Source organism: Thamnophis elegans, chromosome 1, assembly GCF_009769535.1.
Source record: "Thamnophis elegans isolate rThaEle1 chromosome 1, rThaEle1.pri, whole genome shotgun sequence".
NCBI lineage: Eukaryota > Metazoa > Chordata > Lepidosauria > Squamata > Colubridae > Thamnophis > Thamnophis elegans.
Genome location: NC_045541.1, coordinates 153,694,297 through 153,711,549, shown reverse-complemented (window position 1 = coordinate 153,711,549; position 17,253 = coordinate 153,694,297). Strand labels below are relative to the sequence as shown.

At 40.1% G+C, this 17,253-nt stretch overlaps 1 protein-coding gene across 1 annotated transcript in view; it reads right to left on the bottom strand.

Moving 5' to 3' along the window:
* Positions 1–4,579: 4,579 nt before the first annotated feature.
* Positions 4,580–17,253, bottom strand: part of KCNH5 (potassium voltage-gated channel subfamily H member 5) — a 232,574-nt gene continuing 219,900 nt past the window's right edge. The window contains 8 exon segments of the mRNA XM_032214001.1: positions 4,580–4,891; positions 4,893–4,986; positions 4,988–5,081; positions 5,084–5,230; positions 5,233–5,268; positions 5,271–5,387; positions 5,390–5,533; positions 5,536–5,611. Coding sequence (XP_032069892.1) covers positions 4,580–4,891; positions 4,893–4,986; positions 4,988–5,081; positions 5,084–5,230; positions 5,233–5,268; positions 5,271–5,387; positions 5,390–5,533; positions 5,536–5,611 — 1,020 coding nt within the window.

The window sequence follows — 17,253 nt, the reverse complement described above, 5'->3', positions numbered from 1 at the left end:
ACATTTCTTCTTTCGTTTTGTTTTTAGCTCGTTTTGCTAGCCTCCGCCAGCGAAAATGGAGGCCCACCCCCAAGCTCCATTTTTGCTGGCAGTGGGCTGAAGGAAACTGTTGTGGTTGAAAACTGAACCTGAAAGGGCTGTGCATAGCCTTCCAAGTGCCGTTTTCTCTGGCAGAGGCACCGCAGACCGGTCCTTCTCTGTTTCCAATCACAAAGTAAAACCCAAGTTAAAGTAAGTTCATGAAGATTGTCATCTTTGGATAATCACAAATCACTTCTCTAATGGTGCAAAATAACTTTAGTCTTGAATTTGACCCAAAGAATTGTGTCATTACTTTGGTTCATAACACTCAGCCATAGACCCAAAGAGGGGTGGAATTCAGCCAGTGTGGAGCAGTTCAGATGAACCAGTAGCTCTGACGAACAGCTGGGGAGAGAACCAGTTCACTCCGACAATCAGGTTAGCCCGCCCACCTGTCCCTCCGCTTTACTTACCTATATCCTCTCAGCTGATTTGCATGGCAGAGTGGATTGCCACGCCACAGCTGTGCTACTCCCCAGAAGTAACGTGGAAGGTATGTTTTGTTAAAACTGGTGATGCGCGTGGAGTGATCACTGAACCGGTTGTTAAATTGGCAGGATCCCACCACTGGACCCAAGTACTCAAACACACATATGCAAACCAACCCATGGGATGCATTATCTTTCCCACAGATATTAGCTTAACTGTTAAATACTTTTTCTGAGTCCCAACCCTGAAGCTAAAATGTTACTATCCTAAACATGAAGTAGGAAGAAGTGGACATTCAAGGCATTCCACTTGTCCGTTTTGACCCCAGGAAAGTTCTTCTGAATGTTTCATAGTATTTAAGAAAGAAATATCACACTAACATATAGAACAATCTACTCTACTTGTGTTGGACTTCAAATGTTAGTTGGGCATGATAGAAAGTCCAGCATAAGGCAATAATAGGGAAAGGCCACTAAAGTACACTTCATTTCACATTTAAAATTTTAAATATTCAAAAAGCCATAGGAAATATTGTAACATTATAGGAATACATTTGAAGAATGGTATGAAAATAAATAATTGAGTTATTTAAATATGAAGGACCTCCTGGAAAGCTGCTACTGGTCATATCAAATAATTATGAGATTAGGAAAAAGGACACATAATTCAACCAGCAGCTCCTGTGTTCCTTTGGGAATAGGGATAGCAAAATGGGTTTGAACTCATGTATTCAGGATTAATGTTTGAGCATTGGTAAGATCTGAGTTGATTTTATAATGGAAAGAGGTAGAAGAATCATTTATGAAAATATGAGGCAAGCTTGGAGGAAATGATCAAAGAAACAACCACCTAAAATGTGATGATTTGTGAAACGGTAGGTCCTATGTCAGTCACAAGAACAACAATCTCTGGAACGAAAAATAAAAATAAAACTGGAACTGTATTTTGGAGAATTAGCAGATCATTGGCAGAAATAGTAGATCATTGGCAGATTAAGATGAGTGGTATATTGAATTGGATTATGGCCTGGGCAAAGCCTTCATCCTGGCACATGATCTGCCACCACAATCACTGCTTCAATGGCTGTTTGGAACAGCTTAATTTCCAGCTTTCTGTGCTAGCCATCTGTCTTAGGTGTTACCACGAGGAGACCTCAGAGCTGGGATGGGCTTCAAAAATTTTAACAAGGGATTCTCTGCCCGGTTGCTGGGTGGGCATGACCATAGTGGGTGTGGCCTAGTCGGCATCCTGCACCATGGCTGGGTGTGTGTGTGTTTTTCCCTCCCCGGGCTACAGAGGCTTTCCTCAAGCCTCCAGGAAGGCAAAAACGGCCTCCCCAGGTTCTGAAGACCCTCTAGAGGCTAGAAACAGTCCCATTTCTGGCCTTCCTGAACTTCTGGTAGGCTTGTTTTTCACCCTCCCCAAGCCTCTGTGCACATCCCACTTACCTGCATCCAAAACTGTCCGTTTGGGGACTCCTGGAGGGGAGGGAGGGGTGGGTGGGGCCAGCCAGGAATGGGATTTGGGGGTTCTCTGAACTGTACAGAATCTTAGCTAGAGGTTCTCCTGAACCCCTGCGAACCCCCAGCAGCCCACTACTGCCTCAGAGTAGCAATAGTGATTTGTCTGTGCCATGATTTTGCTTTGGTCAGCCTTATTTAAGCCAAGATTGTCTGTATTGACTGGCAACAGTTTTTCAGGGTTTCAGATTGGCGTCCTTCCCAACCTTACCTGGAGCTGCTTGAAATCTAGCCTGGAACTTCTATATGAAGCTGATGATTTGCATTGAATTATGCAACATTCTTTTTTTGCTATGGATTTCTACCATTTTGATACAAAAGATAGTAGGACCTGTTGAAATCTAACAGAGAAATCTTTGTGATTAAGAACAGAGAGCAATATATTTCACTGTGATCTACTTACAGTGCAGAGCTTTGAGGAAAACAAGCCATCCCCAGCAAGCAATGCTTTTGAGAAGATAACATTGCCTGAAATACGAACTAGGAATCTGTGAGAGATGCTTACATATAATATTTATGTACATACATATAGGTTAAGATCTATCATTAGTTCCATCAAGTATATTGAGAAGCGTGCATAAGAACTATCCCTACAAAACAATATTGCTTGAATTAATGATTTTTTAAAATGTTAATACCTTATAAAATGTTTATAAGAAAAAGTGCTCTTTTGCTATTTGCTATTAGCACCAGATATTTTTATATGATAAATGTACCTTGGGAACAGGGACGTGCAGTCGGGGGATGCAGGGGAGACGGGGCCTTACCAGTGTCATGAAGAAAAGAAAAGAATTTTTAACATAATTAAAAAGGCTAAGGAAGTTGCTGCCAGACTCCGAGTCACAGAGACTCTGAGTCTCCTTAGTGCTAACTGTAGGGGGAGGCGAGAGAACTATGGGCCTCCTTTGCATAAGGAATTTTTCGCCTTTTAACCCTTGCTCAGAGTTAAGCAAGGGTTAAAAGGCGAAAAGTTCCTTATGCAAAGGAGGCACGTGATTCTCCCGCCTCCTGATCTGGGAGCAGCAAATCATGCCTGTTGCTTTTTTATTTAATTTTATACATTTTCATCATGGCGGGCGGACAAGAGGAGAGTTGAACGACTTTCCACAGCTGGAAAAGGTATGTGGATCAGACGGAGGGGGGGGGATTCAAAATTATTGTAATTTAATTTGTAATTTTTATTGTGAGGAATGTGTGTGTGTCCGTGTTTCTTTCTTCACAGCGGTGGGGTTGGAGGAGGCGGGGGGCGAGGCGGTGGAGCGCAGCAGTGGCAGGGACGTTCTTGCGCTGTGTTCAACAGGCCAGGCATCTCGCGTTTATGTCCGCCATAAATGTGAGACGCCTGGCTGTTGGACACAGCGGTGGCAGCGAGAGGAATGGGCTGGGTGGGCTGGCTGGCTGGGGAGCGGGGAATCATGGCCACACAGGTCCCGGCGGTAAGGCTTTAAAGTGGCGGCAGGGCCCCGGCCGCAGGGCTTTAAAGTCCCTGGCACCATCCGCCTAGAGCTGCTGGGGCCCTGCTGCCACTTTAGAGCCCTGCCTCTGTGTCCGGTGCCATCCGCCATAGAGCGGGACCGGATCCCGCTCTATGGCGGACGGCGCCAGGACCTTTAAAGTTCTGCCTGCCGGGGCCCTGCCACCACTTTAGAGCCCTGCCTCGTGTCACGGTGCCATCCGCCATAGAGCGGGACCGGATCCGCTCTATGGCGGATGGTGCCAGGACTTTAAAGTCCTGCAGCCAGGCCCCTGCGCCATTTTAGAGGCCTTTTAGAGGCCTTTCGCGCTTGCCTCACCGTACGTCACTGCTTGGCACTATTTTCAGAGGATGGGCATCATTATATAATCATTGTATGTTGGTGCCAACACCAAAATTAAATAGGTGAAATTTATAAGGAATTTTTTTTCAATTTTTAATCTGTTATGCAGTATCCATGTGTGTGTGTGTGTACCACACACACACACACAACACACACACACACACACACACACACACTGTATATATGGAACAGTGACCAGTAATACAGTGTCTTCATACTTACCCGAGGACAGATTTCACTGTATTTAATAGGACTTAGATGCATCAGATTGTGTTTCAAATAAACAACTTTCAGTGAATGAGGATATGATTACATAACACTAATAGCAAGCATTTTCCTGGAGTAGATTCTTTCTTGTTTTTACCAACAATTTAAAACCTTTCATCCAGGTATTATAAGACGACTGCCCTTTTTCTCTTTTTTTTAAACAAAATTCATCCTTTTATTTTATAATAGATATTATAAATAATTGAAAGTGTGCATGCAGTCAACTGCATATTATACAAGCAATACTATGTTAATAACTGTTTCTTTGGCAGGCCAGAATCCAGCTGGACATGCAATATTTACATATCAAAATCCATTGTTCAGGTTCAAGTTATATTGAATGCAGTGAAAATATATATTTTATATTTATAATTTATATATACACCTACACAAACTACAACTCTGCATTCATCTCTTTTTCTTGGTCTGTATCTATACAGACAAACAGAAACTCTTACAAAGCTCTCACACAGACATGTGTTTGTATATCTGTGTAGGAGTATGCGTGCATGCCCATTTCACAGCATACGCTTGGTATACAAAGAAAAATAGGAATATATTAAAAGTGAATTTCATCCTTTCTGATTCAGGTGAGACAGGCCTTGAGACACTAAAAATGTCCTGACCAGGTATTTGTGATGGTAGCTGAGGAGATAACCGTGATTTTTGAAGATGTTGTCTGCGATGTGTTCTTTCAGACAAGATTTTTAAAATGTCCGCCACCTGCTTCTCCAGGATGGCCATCCGGCTGCTTATTAGCTGGATATCTTCCTTGAGTTTCGTATTTGATCTCCTGGAGGGTAGTTTGTAAGGCTTGTTCTGGGATAGGGTAAAAGGGGTGTTTGTATCTGGTTGACAAGGGCTGTGCTCTAGGGGCTACGGTTCTCCCCAGCTTTGTCCAAACGAAGGTCACTTTTTGTGATCCCACTGTCACAGGAGTCCGTTTTCCTCAGTGGGTTTTTGTTACATTTTCTGAGTCAATGTTCTTGGGGTCCTCTGACAACAGCCCCATAGACTCTGCCTTGGTGACGTTATTCCACTCTTCCTTTTTCTCTTCCTGGCCTGCCATGTTGTTCTTTAATCGAAGCCACCCTTTCCCATTGCCGTTTTTCATCTGACAGGGCTGGTAACTTTGAGCCATTTGGGGTCACCATGCTATTAGGTTTGAGCTCTGTGGCATCCCTGTTGTTTGGTTTGACCACCTCATTGGTTTTCACATAGGACAATGATGTCTGGATGGGTGTAATTTGAGACACCGTGACCACACTTGTGCAGTGATGGCAGCACCGTTCTGCATGGTTCGGGTGTCCACCTGGAGGGTATTCCTCTCAGGATCAATGATTGTCGTCCCTTGGTTCCGCATTTCCTTCTGCTGTTTGAATTTCTGGAAGAGCTTCCTGACAGGATGGTCCACGGGATGCTCAAGGTCACTTCGTTCTTTTGTCGCAGGCGCTCCTCCTCTTCTTTCTTGACGTCACTGATTTTTTCGGAAATAATCTGCAATGAAGGGAAATAAACAGTTATGTGGTAAGAAGGAAATCAACTTTTGTGAGTGAAGCAGCTATATCAGTGTTTCTCAACCTTGGCCAAGGTTGAGAAACACTGGCTTAATGGTTGCTCATTTGCTTTTACCAATTGATGATCTCAGTCCCAAACATTAGTTCTTTCTGAATACAACAATGGATTCGCTGGCTGGGGAATTCTGGGAGTTGAAGTCCGGACATCTTCAAGTTGCCAAGTTGAGAAACACTGAGATATATTTTCAGCATGAACATGAATATATTACAAGTTTAATAAGAGTAATGCTTCAAGAGTAATTCTGAAAAGTGAATTAAAGATATTTGGCAACACAACTGGATGTTGGAGACGGATATCTAAATTTAGTTTATCCATTGTTTGTAACTGTATAACCCCCCCCCCCCCCAACGTTATGTACTGCACCATACTCTGTTATTTTATAACCTTTCCTGGGGAACTTAGAGCTTATTTCCCTTAATGATGACATTCACACAAAAGCATAAACAAGAAAAATATCAATTTATTTGGGACAAGTTCCAATGAAGACAGAAGAATATAAACATATAGGATTCTGCAGCAGATTTTGTAAATAGGTTGTGGTGCAGGTGCACTATAATTACAGCTCTCTTGAGCATGGCCCAAAATAAACTCACCGTAGTAATTCCAAAAGCTAATGAAATACCTCCATTTAATACAAGGATATATGATAAATAGAGAAATTATAAACAGCCTTACAAAGGTTTACCAGGAAGAAACTATAACTGAAGCTGGTAAGACTTTAGGCCCTTCTCACAATTAAATCTATTGGCATTTCAATAAGGTTGTACAGAAGGCAAGAGTGTTTTTGATGAGACCACAATGAATGAGTAGGATAGGAATCTGATATGCTGAAAGTTAATCCAGAATATCAGTTCAGTGATCAAAGTTGCCTTTGTTCTAAATAAAAGAACGGAAAGCGTATCAAATATAATAAGGACACAATGACAGCCTGCAGTTACTGCAATTGTTCGCAATAATTTAGGACTTCAAGTTATGCCAGTTAGAATCTATCAAGGAGGAGGAGGGGAAGGAGGAGGAGGGGAAGGAGGAAAAAGGGAAGGGGAGGAGGAGGAGGAGGAAAAAAAGGTTGATGCTTTTATCTCTTTGATATGACCCAAATAGAGAATAGACAGATATTCATTTAAGAGCTGCGTTTTCCTTCCTTGACTGCTGTTTTCTGTAGTCCAAGCTGCAGGGGATAGCTAATAAAATTTTTAAATTATATGTCACTCTCTCTCTCTCTTGCTACAGCTGGTGCTCTGGACACGTTACAAAACACAGTCATGTACTCAGCAATGCTAGAGTTTGCAAAAATAATATCAACAAAAATAACATGACACAAAATATTGAAGTAATTTTAGAAAAAAATGATGGTGAGGTTGAGGAGAGTTAAGAAAACGAGCAGAGGATAAAGAGACGCACAAATTTTACATGTCTATGGAGATTCTCAGCCAGGTCAAGCTTTTCCCAAAGGTGCTTTTTCAAGAGGCAACTGGAGTTTTTTCTTTTTCTTTGAAGACATTTTGCTTCTCATCCAAAAGCTTCTTCAGCTCTGAATGGATGGTGGGGAATAGAAGGATTTATATTCCTGCAGGCAGCTGGTCATTTACATTCTTTAGAGAGTTGTTGATGATACCTGGAAGTTTATCTGTGTCCTCAGGATCACCTGAGTGATGTAAATGGGTGGAGTCTTATTGGAACTGCTGAAAGGACTGTGTTGTAGACTGAAGATAGATGATGTCATATCCCTCTTTCTTGTTGAGAGAGCACCGTTCAATTTTTATATTTATTTATTTTATTTATTTAGTTTGTCAAACATGTACAAGATAACAGTTATAAGTATAAACATGGACATGAACAAGGAAATGAATACAAATAAATGGGGACAGTAGGACTGGGATGGCAGGTACGCTGTTGCACTTATGCTTGCCCCCCTTTACGGACCTCTTAGGAATGGGGCGACATCCACAGTAGACAATTTAAGGTTCAAGCTGTGGGGTTAGAGGATGTAACAATGGAGTTAGGTAGAGCATTCCAGACGTTGACCACTCTGTTGGTGAAGTCATCTTTTCTGCAATCCAGTTTGGAGTGGTTTACCTTGAGTTTGTATCTATTGTTTGCCCATGTATTATTGAGGTTGAAACTGAAGTAGTCATTGACAGGTAAGACACTGTAGCAGATAATTTGTGTACTAAGCTTAGGTCAGACTGTAGGCAGCATAGTTCCAAGTTGTCCAAGCCCAAAATTTCAAATATGGTGGCATAAGGGATTCTATGTGAGCAGAGGAGTGGACTAATCTTCTTGTGAAACATCTCTGGGCCCGTTCTATTGTATTAGTGTCTGATATACAGTGTGGATTCCAGGCAGATGAGCTGTATTCAAGAATTGGTCTGGCAGACTTCCTGGGGGCATGGCCTGTTGCCGAGGAGGGCTCCACCGAGCTCCTCAGAGATCTGGTCTGTATATCTAAATAAGATCATAGATAGCACCCCTTTTTGGCTAAGAAAGGGGCAGGGAGTAGCTCGTAGACTAGGGTCTATTCGTAAGCCACAGCCTTTTTCTTTTTTTTTGGCTGTGGAAAGAGATTAGATCCAGCCGGAGCGGAGCTTTTATCTCCAGCCAGTTCTTCTCAGCTGCCTTTTTTTTTTGGCAGCCCCAGACAGGCTAGCCCCCCCAGGACAAAACAAAGTTTTTTCAAGCTAGAATTGATACGGGCGGGTCCCACCCCTGTGAGATTTATGCTTTTATTACTATCTTAAATACCAGCACCATTTGTCTTAGAGATTTTCTTTGTCTAAATAGACCTCAAAATGGCGATTTCTCTCAGTGGATGATTGATACTGGATGTACTTAGCCGGTTTTATCTTCCTGCAGACCGCTCCTTAACAAAATAAACTCTTCTTCTTTGGAAATAGAGGGGAGCGAAGCGCTGCTTACTGTTTATTTATTATGGCACCCAGGTCAAAGAAGCATCTTGCTACAAATGTGTCTAAAGAATTTAAAGAATTTTTACTGGAAACACAGCCTTTGTCTCCTATGCCCTCTACTGGAGAATTTTTAACACAGGAATATCTCTTTAAAATGTTTAATGCCTTTAAACAAGAAATTAAGGAATTTGTATTGGAAACTATATGATGATTTAAGTCTAAAGTTAATCAGATGAAGGCGAATACGTTTGCAGCCGTGTCTGCCCTGTCAGATTACTCTGCTGAAATAGGAACAATTGGAAAGTCTGGAGAAGGCTAATTTTAATTTGACTACCAATATTCAAATTTTACAACAAAAATTAGAGACAACGAAGAACAGCTTATGACGATAAATTTTAATAGGAAGGCATTATAAGAGTCAGAGGATTCCGTGAAAAGGAGCAAGAGAATTTGAAACAGACCTTTGCTGAAGCCTTCAGCCATGCGCTGGGAAGCCCGGGACTTAACTTTGATTGGCAGATTCGGAAAATCTATCGCCAGAACTCATTGATAGCGGAACAGCGACAGCTCCCGAGGGACATAATTATACATTTCTCTACAAAAGAATCTAGAAATGCGATTGTGCAAAAGTTTCATAATAACAGTCTCCGAGTTGACAGCCAGGACCTGATTGTTTTCAAAGATATTCCTTTTCAGAGGCTGAAAGCAAGAAGGGACTACACCTTTTTAACTAAGAGCTTAGGAGTCAACAGATCGATACAGATGGGAGGCCCCTGCCGGTATCACGGTTACATTTGAGAATCAAAGATTTCATCTTAACTCTGTTTCGGAGGCTCAAGATTTCTATTGTAGGACTCTGAAGGCGGGACTTCCTGATGCGCTTGGAAGAGAGGAGAGACAAGCGGAAGGAGAAGGCAAGCGGCCGGCCATGTGGCTGCAGATGGAGGGGGTAGCCCCTCCTCCCTCGGAGAAGCAGAAAACGGAGATCGAGAATTAGACATTTCAAAATGCTTGCTAAAGTTGAGGACTGAATGGGGGTTTGAGACCTCTCTCCGGTAGAAAAGCGGACTAATTTTTATCAGAAGGGAAAGCTGGGTGAAAACTACTTTGAGCTAGATTCTAAATTAACGTTAGCATAAATTTGATAGTGGTAAACATCAGACAAGCAAGGGATGAGGGTAAAATTTACGTTGTTTAAAGCTTATTAGAACAGAAAGCCGGTCGGGATTATCTTAAGATAAGTGTAAAAAGAATGCGGAATGATTTATGTTGTTTAAACTTTGTTAGAAGGGACTACTTTAAAATAGAAGGTTAACTGACTCTTGCTGAAAGTATTATTTGAATATGTGGAATGATCCATGCTATTTAACTTTTATTTGAAGGGAAAGTTGGTTGAAATCGCTCTGAGTTACATTTTAAACAAATGCTAGTATAAATTTGATAGTGGTAAATATCAGACAAGTAAGGGATGAGGGTAAAATGCATGTGGAATGAACTACGTTATTTAAATCCTATTAGAAGAGGAAGTCGGTTGGAATTATCTTAAGATAGCAATTGATTCCTGTGTAAAGTAATATTTGATCTACGCTGCTTAATTTTACTAAGAAGGGGAAGCTGGCTAGATTATTTTGAATTACTGTTTGAAAAGGGGGTTAAGAAAGATCATTTACGCTGTTTAAATTTTACTAGAAGGGAAAGTTTGATTACTTGTCTGTAAAGTTATATTTGAATATATGGCATGAACCACGTTGCTTAAATTTTATCGGAAGGGATCATGAGGTTAGGAAGAGGAACGGGAGAATCTACAGAAGGTTGGGGTAAATAGCAAAGAAGTAAGAGACGAGAATAAAATATAGATAGAATGATTTATACTATTTAAGCATAGTAAAGATGGGGGGCTGAGATCAACACAAAGAGTGGTTTCTTTTTTTTTTTCTTTTTTTTTCTTTTTTTCTTTTCTCTTTTCTTTTCTCTCTTTTTTTTTTCTCTGTTTTTTTTTCTTTCGATATATTACTTTCATTTTTTAATCCATATGTATACAAGATATTTTAGACAGAAGGTAGTGCCAGGTGTGGGCCCTGGGAAGTCGGGAGGATTAGGGATGGGGATTTGTGGGGGGTGGGGTGGGGGGGTGTTAACATAGTCTTAATAAGAACAGAATGTATTTAATACGGTGGTTCTTTTTTTTCCCTTTTTTTTTTTCCTTGGTTCATTTTACTTTTATCAGATCAAACAACACTCGAATAAAGGCATACACCAAGGAGGGAGGTAGAGGGAAAGAAGAGGGAGGAGTAAGGAAGGAGTAAGGGAATGTAAGGAGGGTGTCCGGGAGTAAGGGGAGAAGGAAGGTTTGAGGGAAAGGGAAGTAGGAGGGGAGTGTTAGAGGGAGAAAGGAAAGTTGGAGGGGGTAGATGGGGTGTATGGAGGATGGAAGGGTTAGGTGGGGTTGTGAATGATGAGTTGTGTTTCCTTTTTATTTGTTCGTTTTATTCCCTTTTTCTTTTTTTTCTTTTCTTATAGTAAATACCCTGTATATAAGTGATTGCAAATGGAATGTGAAAAATGAATAAAATATATTTAAAAGAAGAATTGGTCTGGCAAAGGTTTTGTATGCCCGAGTTGCAGTACAATGTTATGAGAGAAGAAGCTTCACAAGATTAGGTTAACAACTCTTAGTCCCTTTTTGGCAATGTTACATTGAGCTCTGGGGCTTAGATCATTTGAAATGAGTACTCCTAGGTCCTTTACAGAGTGAGGTTTAGGTTTAGATTTAGATTTAGATTTATTAACATTTGTATGCCGCCCACTCCCTTGGGACTCTGGGCGGCTTACAGACAAGACAAGAAACATATATTAAAAAATTTAAAATAAGGATACAAGTATTAAAATTTCAACAACATGCATACAGTTGGAGTGGGGCTGGATACTAATCAACAGCCCCAGGCTTGCCGGAACAGCCAGGTCTTAGTGGCTTTACGGAAGGCCGGAAGAGTGGTGAGGGTCTGGATCTCTACGGGAAGATCGTTCCATAGGGCCGGAGCAGCTACAGAGATGGCCCTCCCCCGGGGACCCACCAACCAACATTGAGGGTCATCTACAAGGTCGTATCCACCCAGCTCGTATTTGATGTTCTGATTTTTGTTGCCAATGTGTGGGTCAGAGCATTTGTTAGTTGAGATTTGGAGTTGCCAATTGCATGATCATTCTGACACAACTCAAGGTTGCTTTGTAGGATAGCAGCATTGTTGGTGGTGTTAAATAGTTTTACATCATCAGCGAAGAGGATGCAGCTGTTTGTTATATGATTGCAATAGGTCATTTATGTAAAGCAAAAAGAATGTGGGTCCTAAAATTTTGCCTTGGGGGACCCCGCTATTAACTGGTGCCGGGTTTGATAGGATGCTCCCTATTTTGACTACTTGTTGCCTGTTTGACAGGAATGTTACTTTCCACTTGTGCAGTGATCTGGAATGCCATAAGAGCTTAGTTTTAACAGTAGTTTGTCATATACCACTAAATCAAAGGCTTTGCAAAAGTCTATGTAAATTGTGTCTATTGCTTTATCCTGGTCGAGTTGTGTGGTCCAAATGTTTCTCCAGTGTAGGAGTTGCAGATTAAAGGACATTTTTTTTCCTGAAACCAAACTGCTTGTAGAAAGTAGATTGTATGTCTCTAAGTGGAGGGTGATGGGTTGGTTTATAATCCAATATAGATTATAATTGGTCTATAATCCAATATAGATATAGATAAGCTTTGACCCCTCTTTCAAACCATCAGTCTTCTCTGTCCAAAATGTGAACTTTGCTGTCTTCAAGAATGGCCTTTTTAAATGTACAGTAGTTGGAGTGCTGAATCTTGTCCTGATGGGTTTGTTCTATTTTGTGCCATGTGTTTATGAAGTGGTTGTTTTGTTTCTCCAGTGTACAGATCTGCAAAATAACCACTTCATAAACGCACAGCATAAAATAGGAGAACAAACCGATAATATGTGCCATTGAGCAGTACTTGTCCTCAACTTATTTTGAGCTGTGAAAAGCAGATTTTAGGCACTTGGATACACAACCAAGCATAGGATCTGCCAGTAAACAATATTTCCTGAGGCTTCACCTGTTACTTTATGGATTCAATATGATTTTTTTTGCCACAGAGGTCTTCAGTCAACTCTTGACTTAGAACACATTGATTTTTAGAATATCTTTCACTTAAAATATGCAAGACTTCTGGATAGCAGAAGGTCGCAAATGGTAATCACATTACCCAGGGCACTGCAACAGTCACAATTGATGTCTCTTGCCAAGCATCCAAATTTTGATCATGTGATTCCAGGGATGCTGCACCAGCTAAAAGTGTGAAAAATGGTTATAATTCCCTTTTTTTCCCAGTGACATTGTAACTTTGAACTTTCAACTAGATGTAAGTGGGAACTACCTGTATCCATGGTGTTCTTAGGACTCATCTCTAACACCAAAGTTCAAAAGGACCAATAGTCTTTCTATTTAACTTTTACTTCCATAAAATGTCACAGAAAACACCACTGGCTACACCATTCTGATCTTTGTAGGCATTGACCTATTACAACATCTGAATATTTTTCAAAAGTCCTTCAAAGCTACTCTCTCAAATGCTAGCCTACAACAGATTACTTGACTGTGGATTCATTAACTGTTGATGGATGATCCTGAAAGGCAGAAGCCACCTACCATTTCAATATCTCCATTGTCAGCTGGCTGTGGTACTTGTCATTACTTTAGTCTTTGTTATATTTTCTTCGAATCCCATTTTTCACTGTACTAGTTAATTGTTATTACTAGAGTTTGCAGTTCCTTTGCATTTTTGGCTACCAGAGTAGTGACATCAGCATAGTGCACATTATTGATAGTTCTTCCTCCAGTTTTAAAACCATGTTCATTTTCTTTCAATCCAACATCCCTTAATATATTCAGTATAAAAATTAAATAAATATGAGAGATAATACTTTTCTCATTCTTTTGCCAATTTGAACTCAGGTTTTTTTCACCATGTTCTGTCAGCACTGTAGCTTCCCTTCTATATGTTTCGCATGACAACAATGAAATTTTGTGGGATTTTACAGCTTGATGTGATTGACACATAAAAAAAGCCTTTGTGGAATCAATGAAGCACATACTGTCTTCTTTTTTATGTTCTCTGGCTTTCAATTATCCAGTATGCATCAGCAATAATGTCACATGTTCCTCTTCTTTTTTTTAACACCAGATTGAACATTTGGCATCTCATTTTCATATAGGGCTGTAATCTGCATTGGATTATTGTAAACATTATTTTGCTAGCATGTGAAATTAAGGATATTGTACAATATTTCGTAGTCCATCAATTCCTATAGCCTTCTGATTCGGTAATTGCTGATTTAACGTAATCATTTAGTGCTAGAGGTTCTTGTAGATAAGAAACACCTTTTAAAATACCTTGGATATTAGCCTCTCTAATGCACAGTATTTCAGCATACTCCTTCCATCTTTCTTTGAACTTCTTTAAATTGGTTACTATCTATCCTTTAGCATACCAATTCAAGGTTGGAAACTCCTCCTCAGTTAAAGACTTGTCTGTTTCCATCTTCAATATCTTTATAGATATTGTTGTAATACTGTTTTTTGTCTCTTCTAACAGCTCTTTGAAACTCTTTCTCAAGTTGCTTCCCAAATTTTTTGTCTTTTCTGACTTCTCTTCTTGGAAATTTCCATGGTTTGTTCTGACATCCAGTTTGCTTTTTTCTGTTTCTTCATCTCGTGCAGCTTTTCAGTTCATTCCACAGTTTCTCCAGTCTTCTATCAATGAGGTTCAGACTTTGAAGTAATTCCTGATGTTCTCACTGAAAATTATGGCTAAAATATGTTCAGGATCATAGTGTAGAAACTGATTTATTTTCTTCTTTTTTCTTGCATATGAGAAGTTGATGATCTGTTCTACAGTCACTACCTGGCCATTGTCTTCCTCACATATTTTAGATAAATGAAAACTAATTCAACCTCAACTTTAAATCCATCCTAGCACCAGTCTCACTTCAAGCAAAAGTTGGATAACCTGTGAGAACTATGGGATAAAAGCAGCTTGTCCCTAACACAGGATGGTTCAATGGAGTTCAGTTTGGGCTGCTCAGTGTAGTCCTGATAATAAAACAACAAAAGATATAACAGAGAAAGTCAGCTCTAGAAACTGGCATAGCACATAAAATATATTTTGGCATTTTTGTCTAGTTGTTGGTGAGCCTTTTCATTTAGTTGTTGGTCAGCATTTAAAAATTGCCTTAGAACAAGGTAGACAGACTGTTCTGCTTCCACCATTGACCAACCAGCTATTTCTGTACTTCAAAAAATAATCCAGCAGCAGACATACTTCCTCTGCGGAAAGAAGAAATGGATACGATTAGGGACCTGGAAATCTATACTTCAGACTTCAAGAATTAAGATGAATAAGTGGGTGGGATCCTGATATGTCATTTACTATGTCAGTCCCTTTGTCATTTAATGTGCATAGGGACTTCTCTGTCCCCAAATAATCTTTTCCATATCATTGTTTCCAAAATTCTTACTTATTCTTCAATTGCCTTAGTCTATTAACTCTTTGGATCCTGTTGTTAGTCCAGACCTGATGGTAGATTAGTTAATTGCATGAGTCCTTGTTGGGTTGTCTTTGAGGATAGTATATCCTCATACTTTCATTCATGCTTCAGAATTCAAAACTATGTTTCTTGGAGCCAGGTTATTTGAAGAATTGTCTTATCCCAGTTAATCTACTTATCCCAGCAGAGCAGTGAGGTGGAGTATGTTAAGGAAGTCTATTTTGTAGGACCAAGAAAAAGAACCTTCTCCGTGATGACTCCTTGCCTGTGGTACATCATCCCCAAGGAAATAAGATTAGCCTCTATCTTGGTACTCTTTCAAAAGGCCATGAATACGTGATTTTTGCCAATGGGCCTGAGAACCCCAGAGTGGTATGGAGCCCATCAAGTTTGATTGTTGTTGCCAGGGATGGGGTTCATTGGGTCTTGTATTTGAGATATTACTCTTGTAAGCTATAGAGTCATCATGACTAAGTTGGGCAGTGACATATTTTTTTTAAATAAAATAATTTAAAAAATTGACTTGGACAAGTTTCCCAAGAGGACAACACAAAGTAGATTGTCCTCCTTTCCAAATTCATACATTCTTACATGGTCTTACTTAACATTTAGCACTTTTTAGCTCCAAACTATATTTCTAGAGAACCTTTGAAGTACATCTTTTTATTATGCAGTTTGTAAGGGTTTAAAGATTAAGTCTTACAAAAATTTAATTGCACACAAACAGGCATCCACAAATTGATCTATAATCAAGATGGTTTTGCAATTAAAACATTACAGTCATGACTGATTTCCAAAATTCAATTGTTCTACAGTAGACAATTGACAAGCATTATATTGCAATTTCTGCTGTGTTGATAATGTGATCTTGGGACCCACAACTCCATAACTGTGGGAGAAAAAAGATTTACTTAAAAGGCCACATGGTTTTAGTTGCTGCTGGATATGTTGGTTTAGTTTCATTTTCTGTCTGCAAATGAACACACATTTGAGTCATCCATCTTTTGTAACTATTCATTTGAGGCTTAAAAAATAATAAAAAGAAGAAGTCAGTTCACTCCTGCTCACAAATCTCTTGGATGATGTTTAGGGGAATAAGCATCATTGCCTGATACTATAAAAATTATTCATCTTTGCTCTACCAATAGGTCTCATCAATATCACCAGAAATTCAACTTGAACCCCACTGTGCCAGCAGCACGTAGAAGCCATGGTTTCTGAAAGAAATGCCATCAAAATAATAAGAGGTATAAGAAAGAGATTTTGTGCATCAAAAATAGAATAAAGGCTCAAGTATATACTATGTTTTGAATACTGGGTTAGCTGGTATAGTGCTAGAATAAGACCTGTGTAGGACCTATCAAAGACCTATCATTGATTCTATCATTTCATATATTAGTGGTTCTAACTAAATATGTTCTGTTTAAATCTTTGTAAGTTTTATTTCAACTAAGTGTCATATGTAGGCCAAGGTGGCATGCACTATCCACTCTAACACCATGATTGCATTAGAAATATACATCAGTTTTATAATGTTTGCATAAAGGGTCAATACATTTTCATGCAGTGTGGACAACTATGTGATCTTGGGGAATGTAAAGGAAAGCAAGGGAGGGACATTTTTAATACCCATAATTTTACAAGAATCTCATGCATGATTATAGAGGTGATTGTTTAACAGATACTGTTCCCCCAAACATTATTTGTACAATTACATTGGTTGAAAATAAATGTCTGTTGAGATGTTGAGAGACCGCCTGCTGCCAATTACCTCCCAAAGACCCGTTAGATCTCACAGGGTCGGCCTCCTCCGGGTTCCGTCCACCAGCCAATGCCATCTGGCTACTACCCGGGGGAGGGCCTTCTCTGTAGCAGCTCCGGCCCTTTGGAATGAACTCCCCGCGGAGATCCAGACCCTCACCTCTCTCCAGGCCTTCCGGAAAGCCGTCAAAACCTGGCTGTGCTGGCAGGCCTGGGGTTGATGAGTTCCCCTCCCCTCTCGACTTGTATGGCTGTGTGATTTTCGTGTATTTTAATCATGTGTACTGTGTTTATGT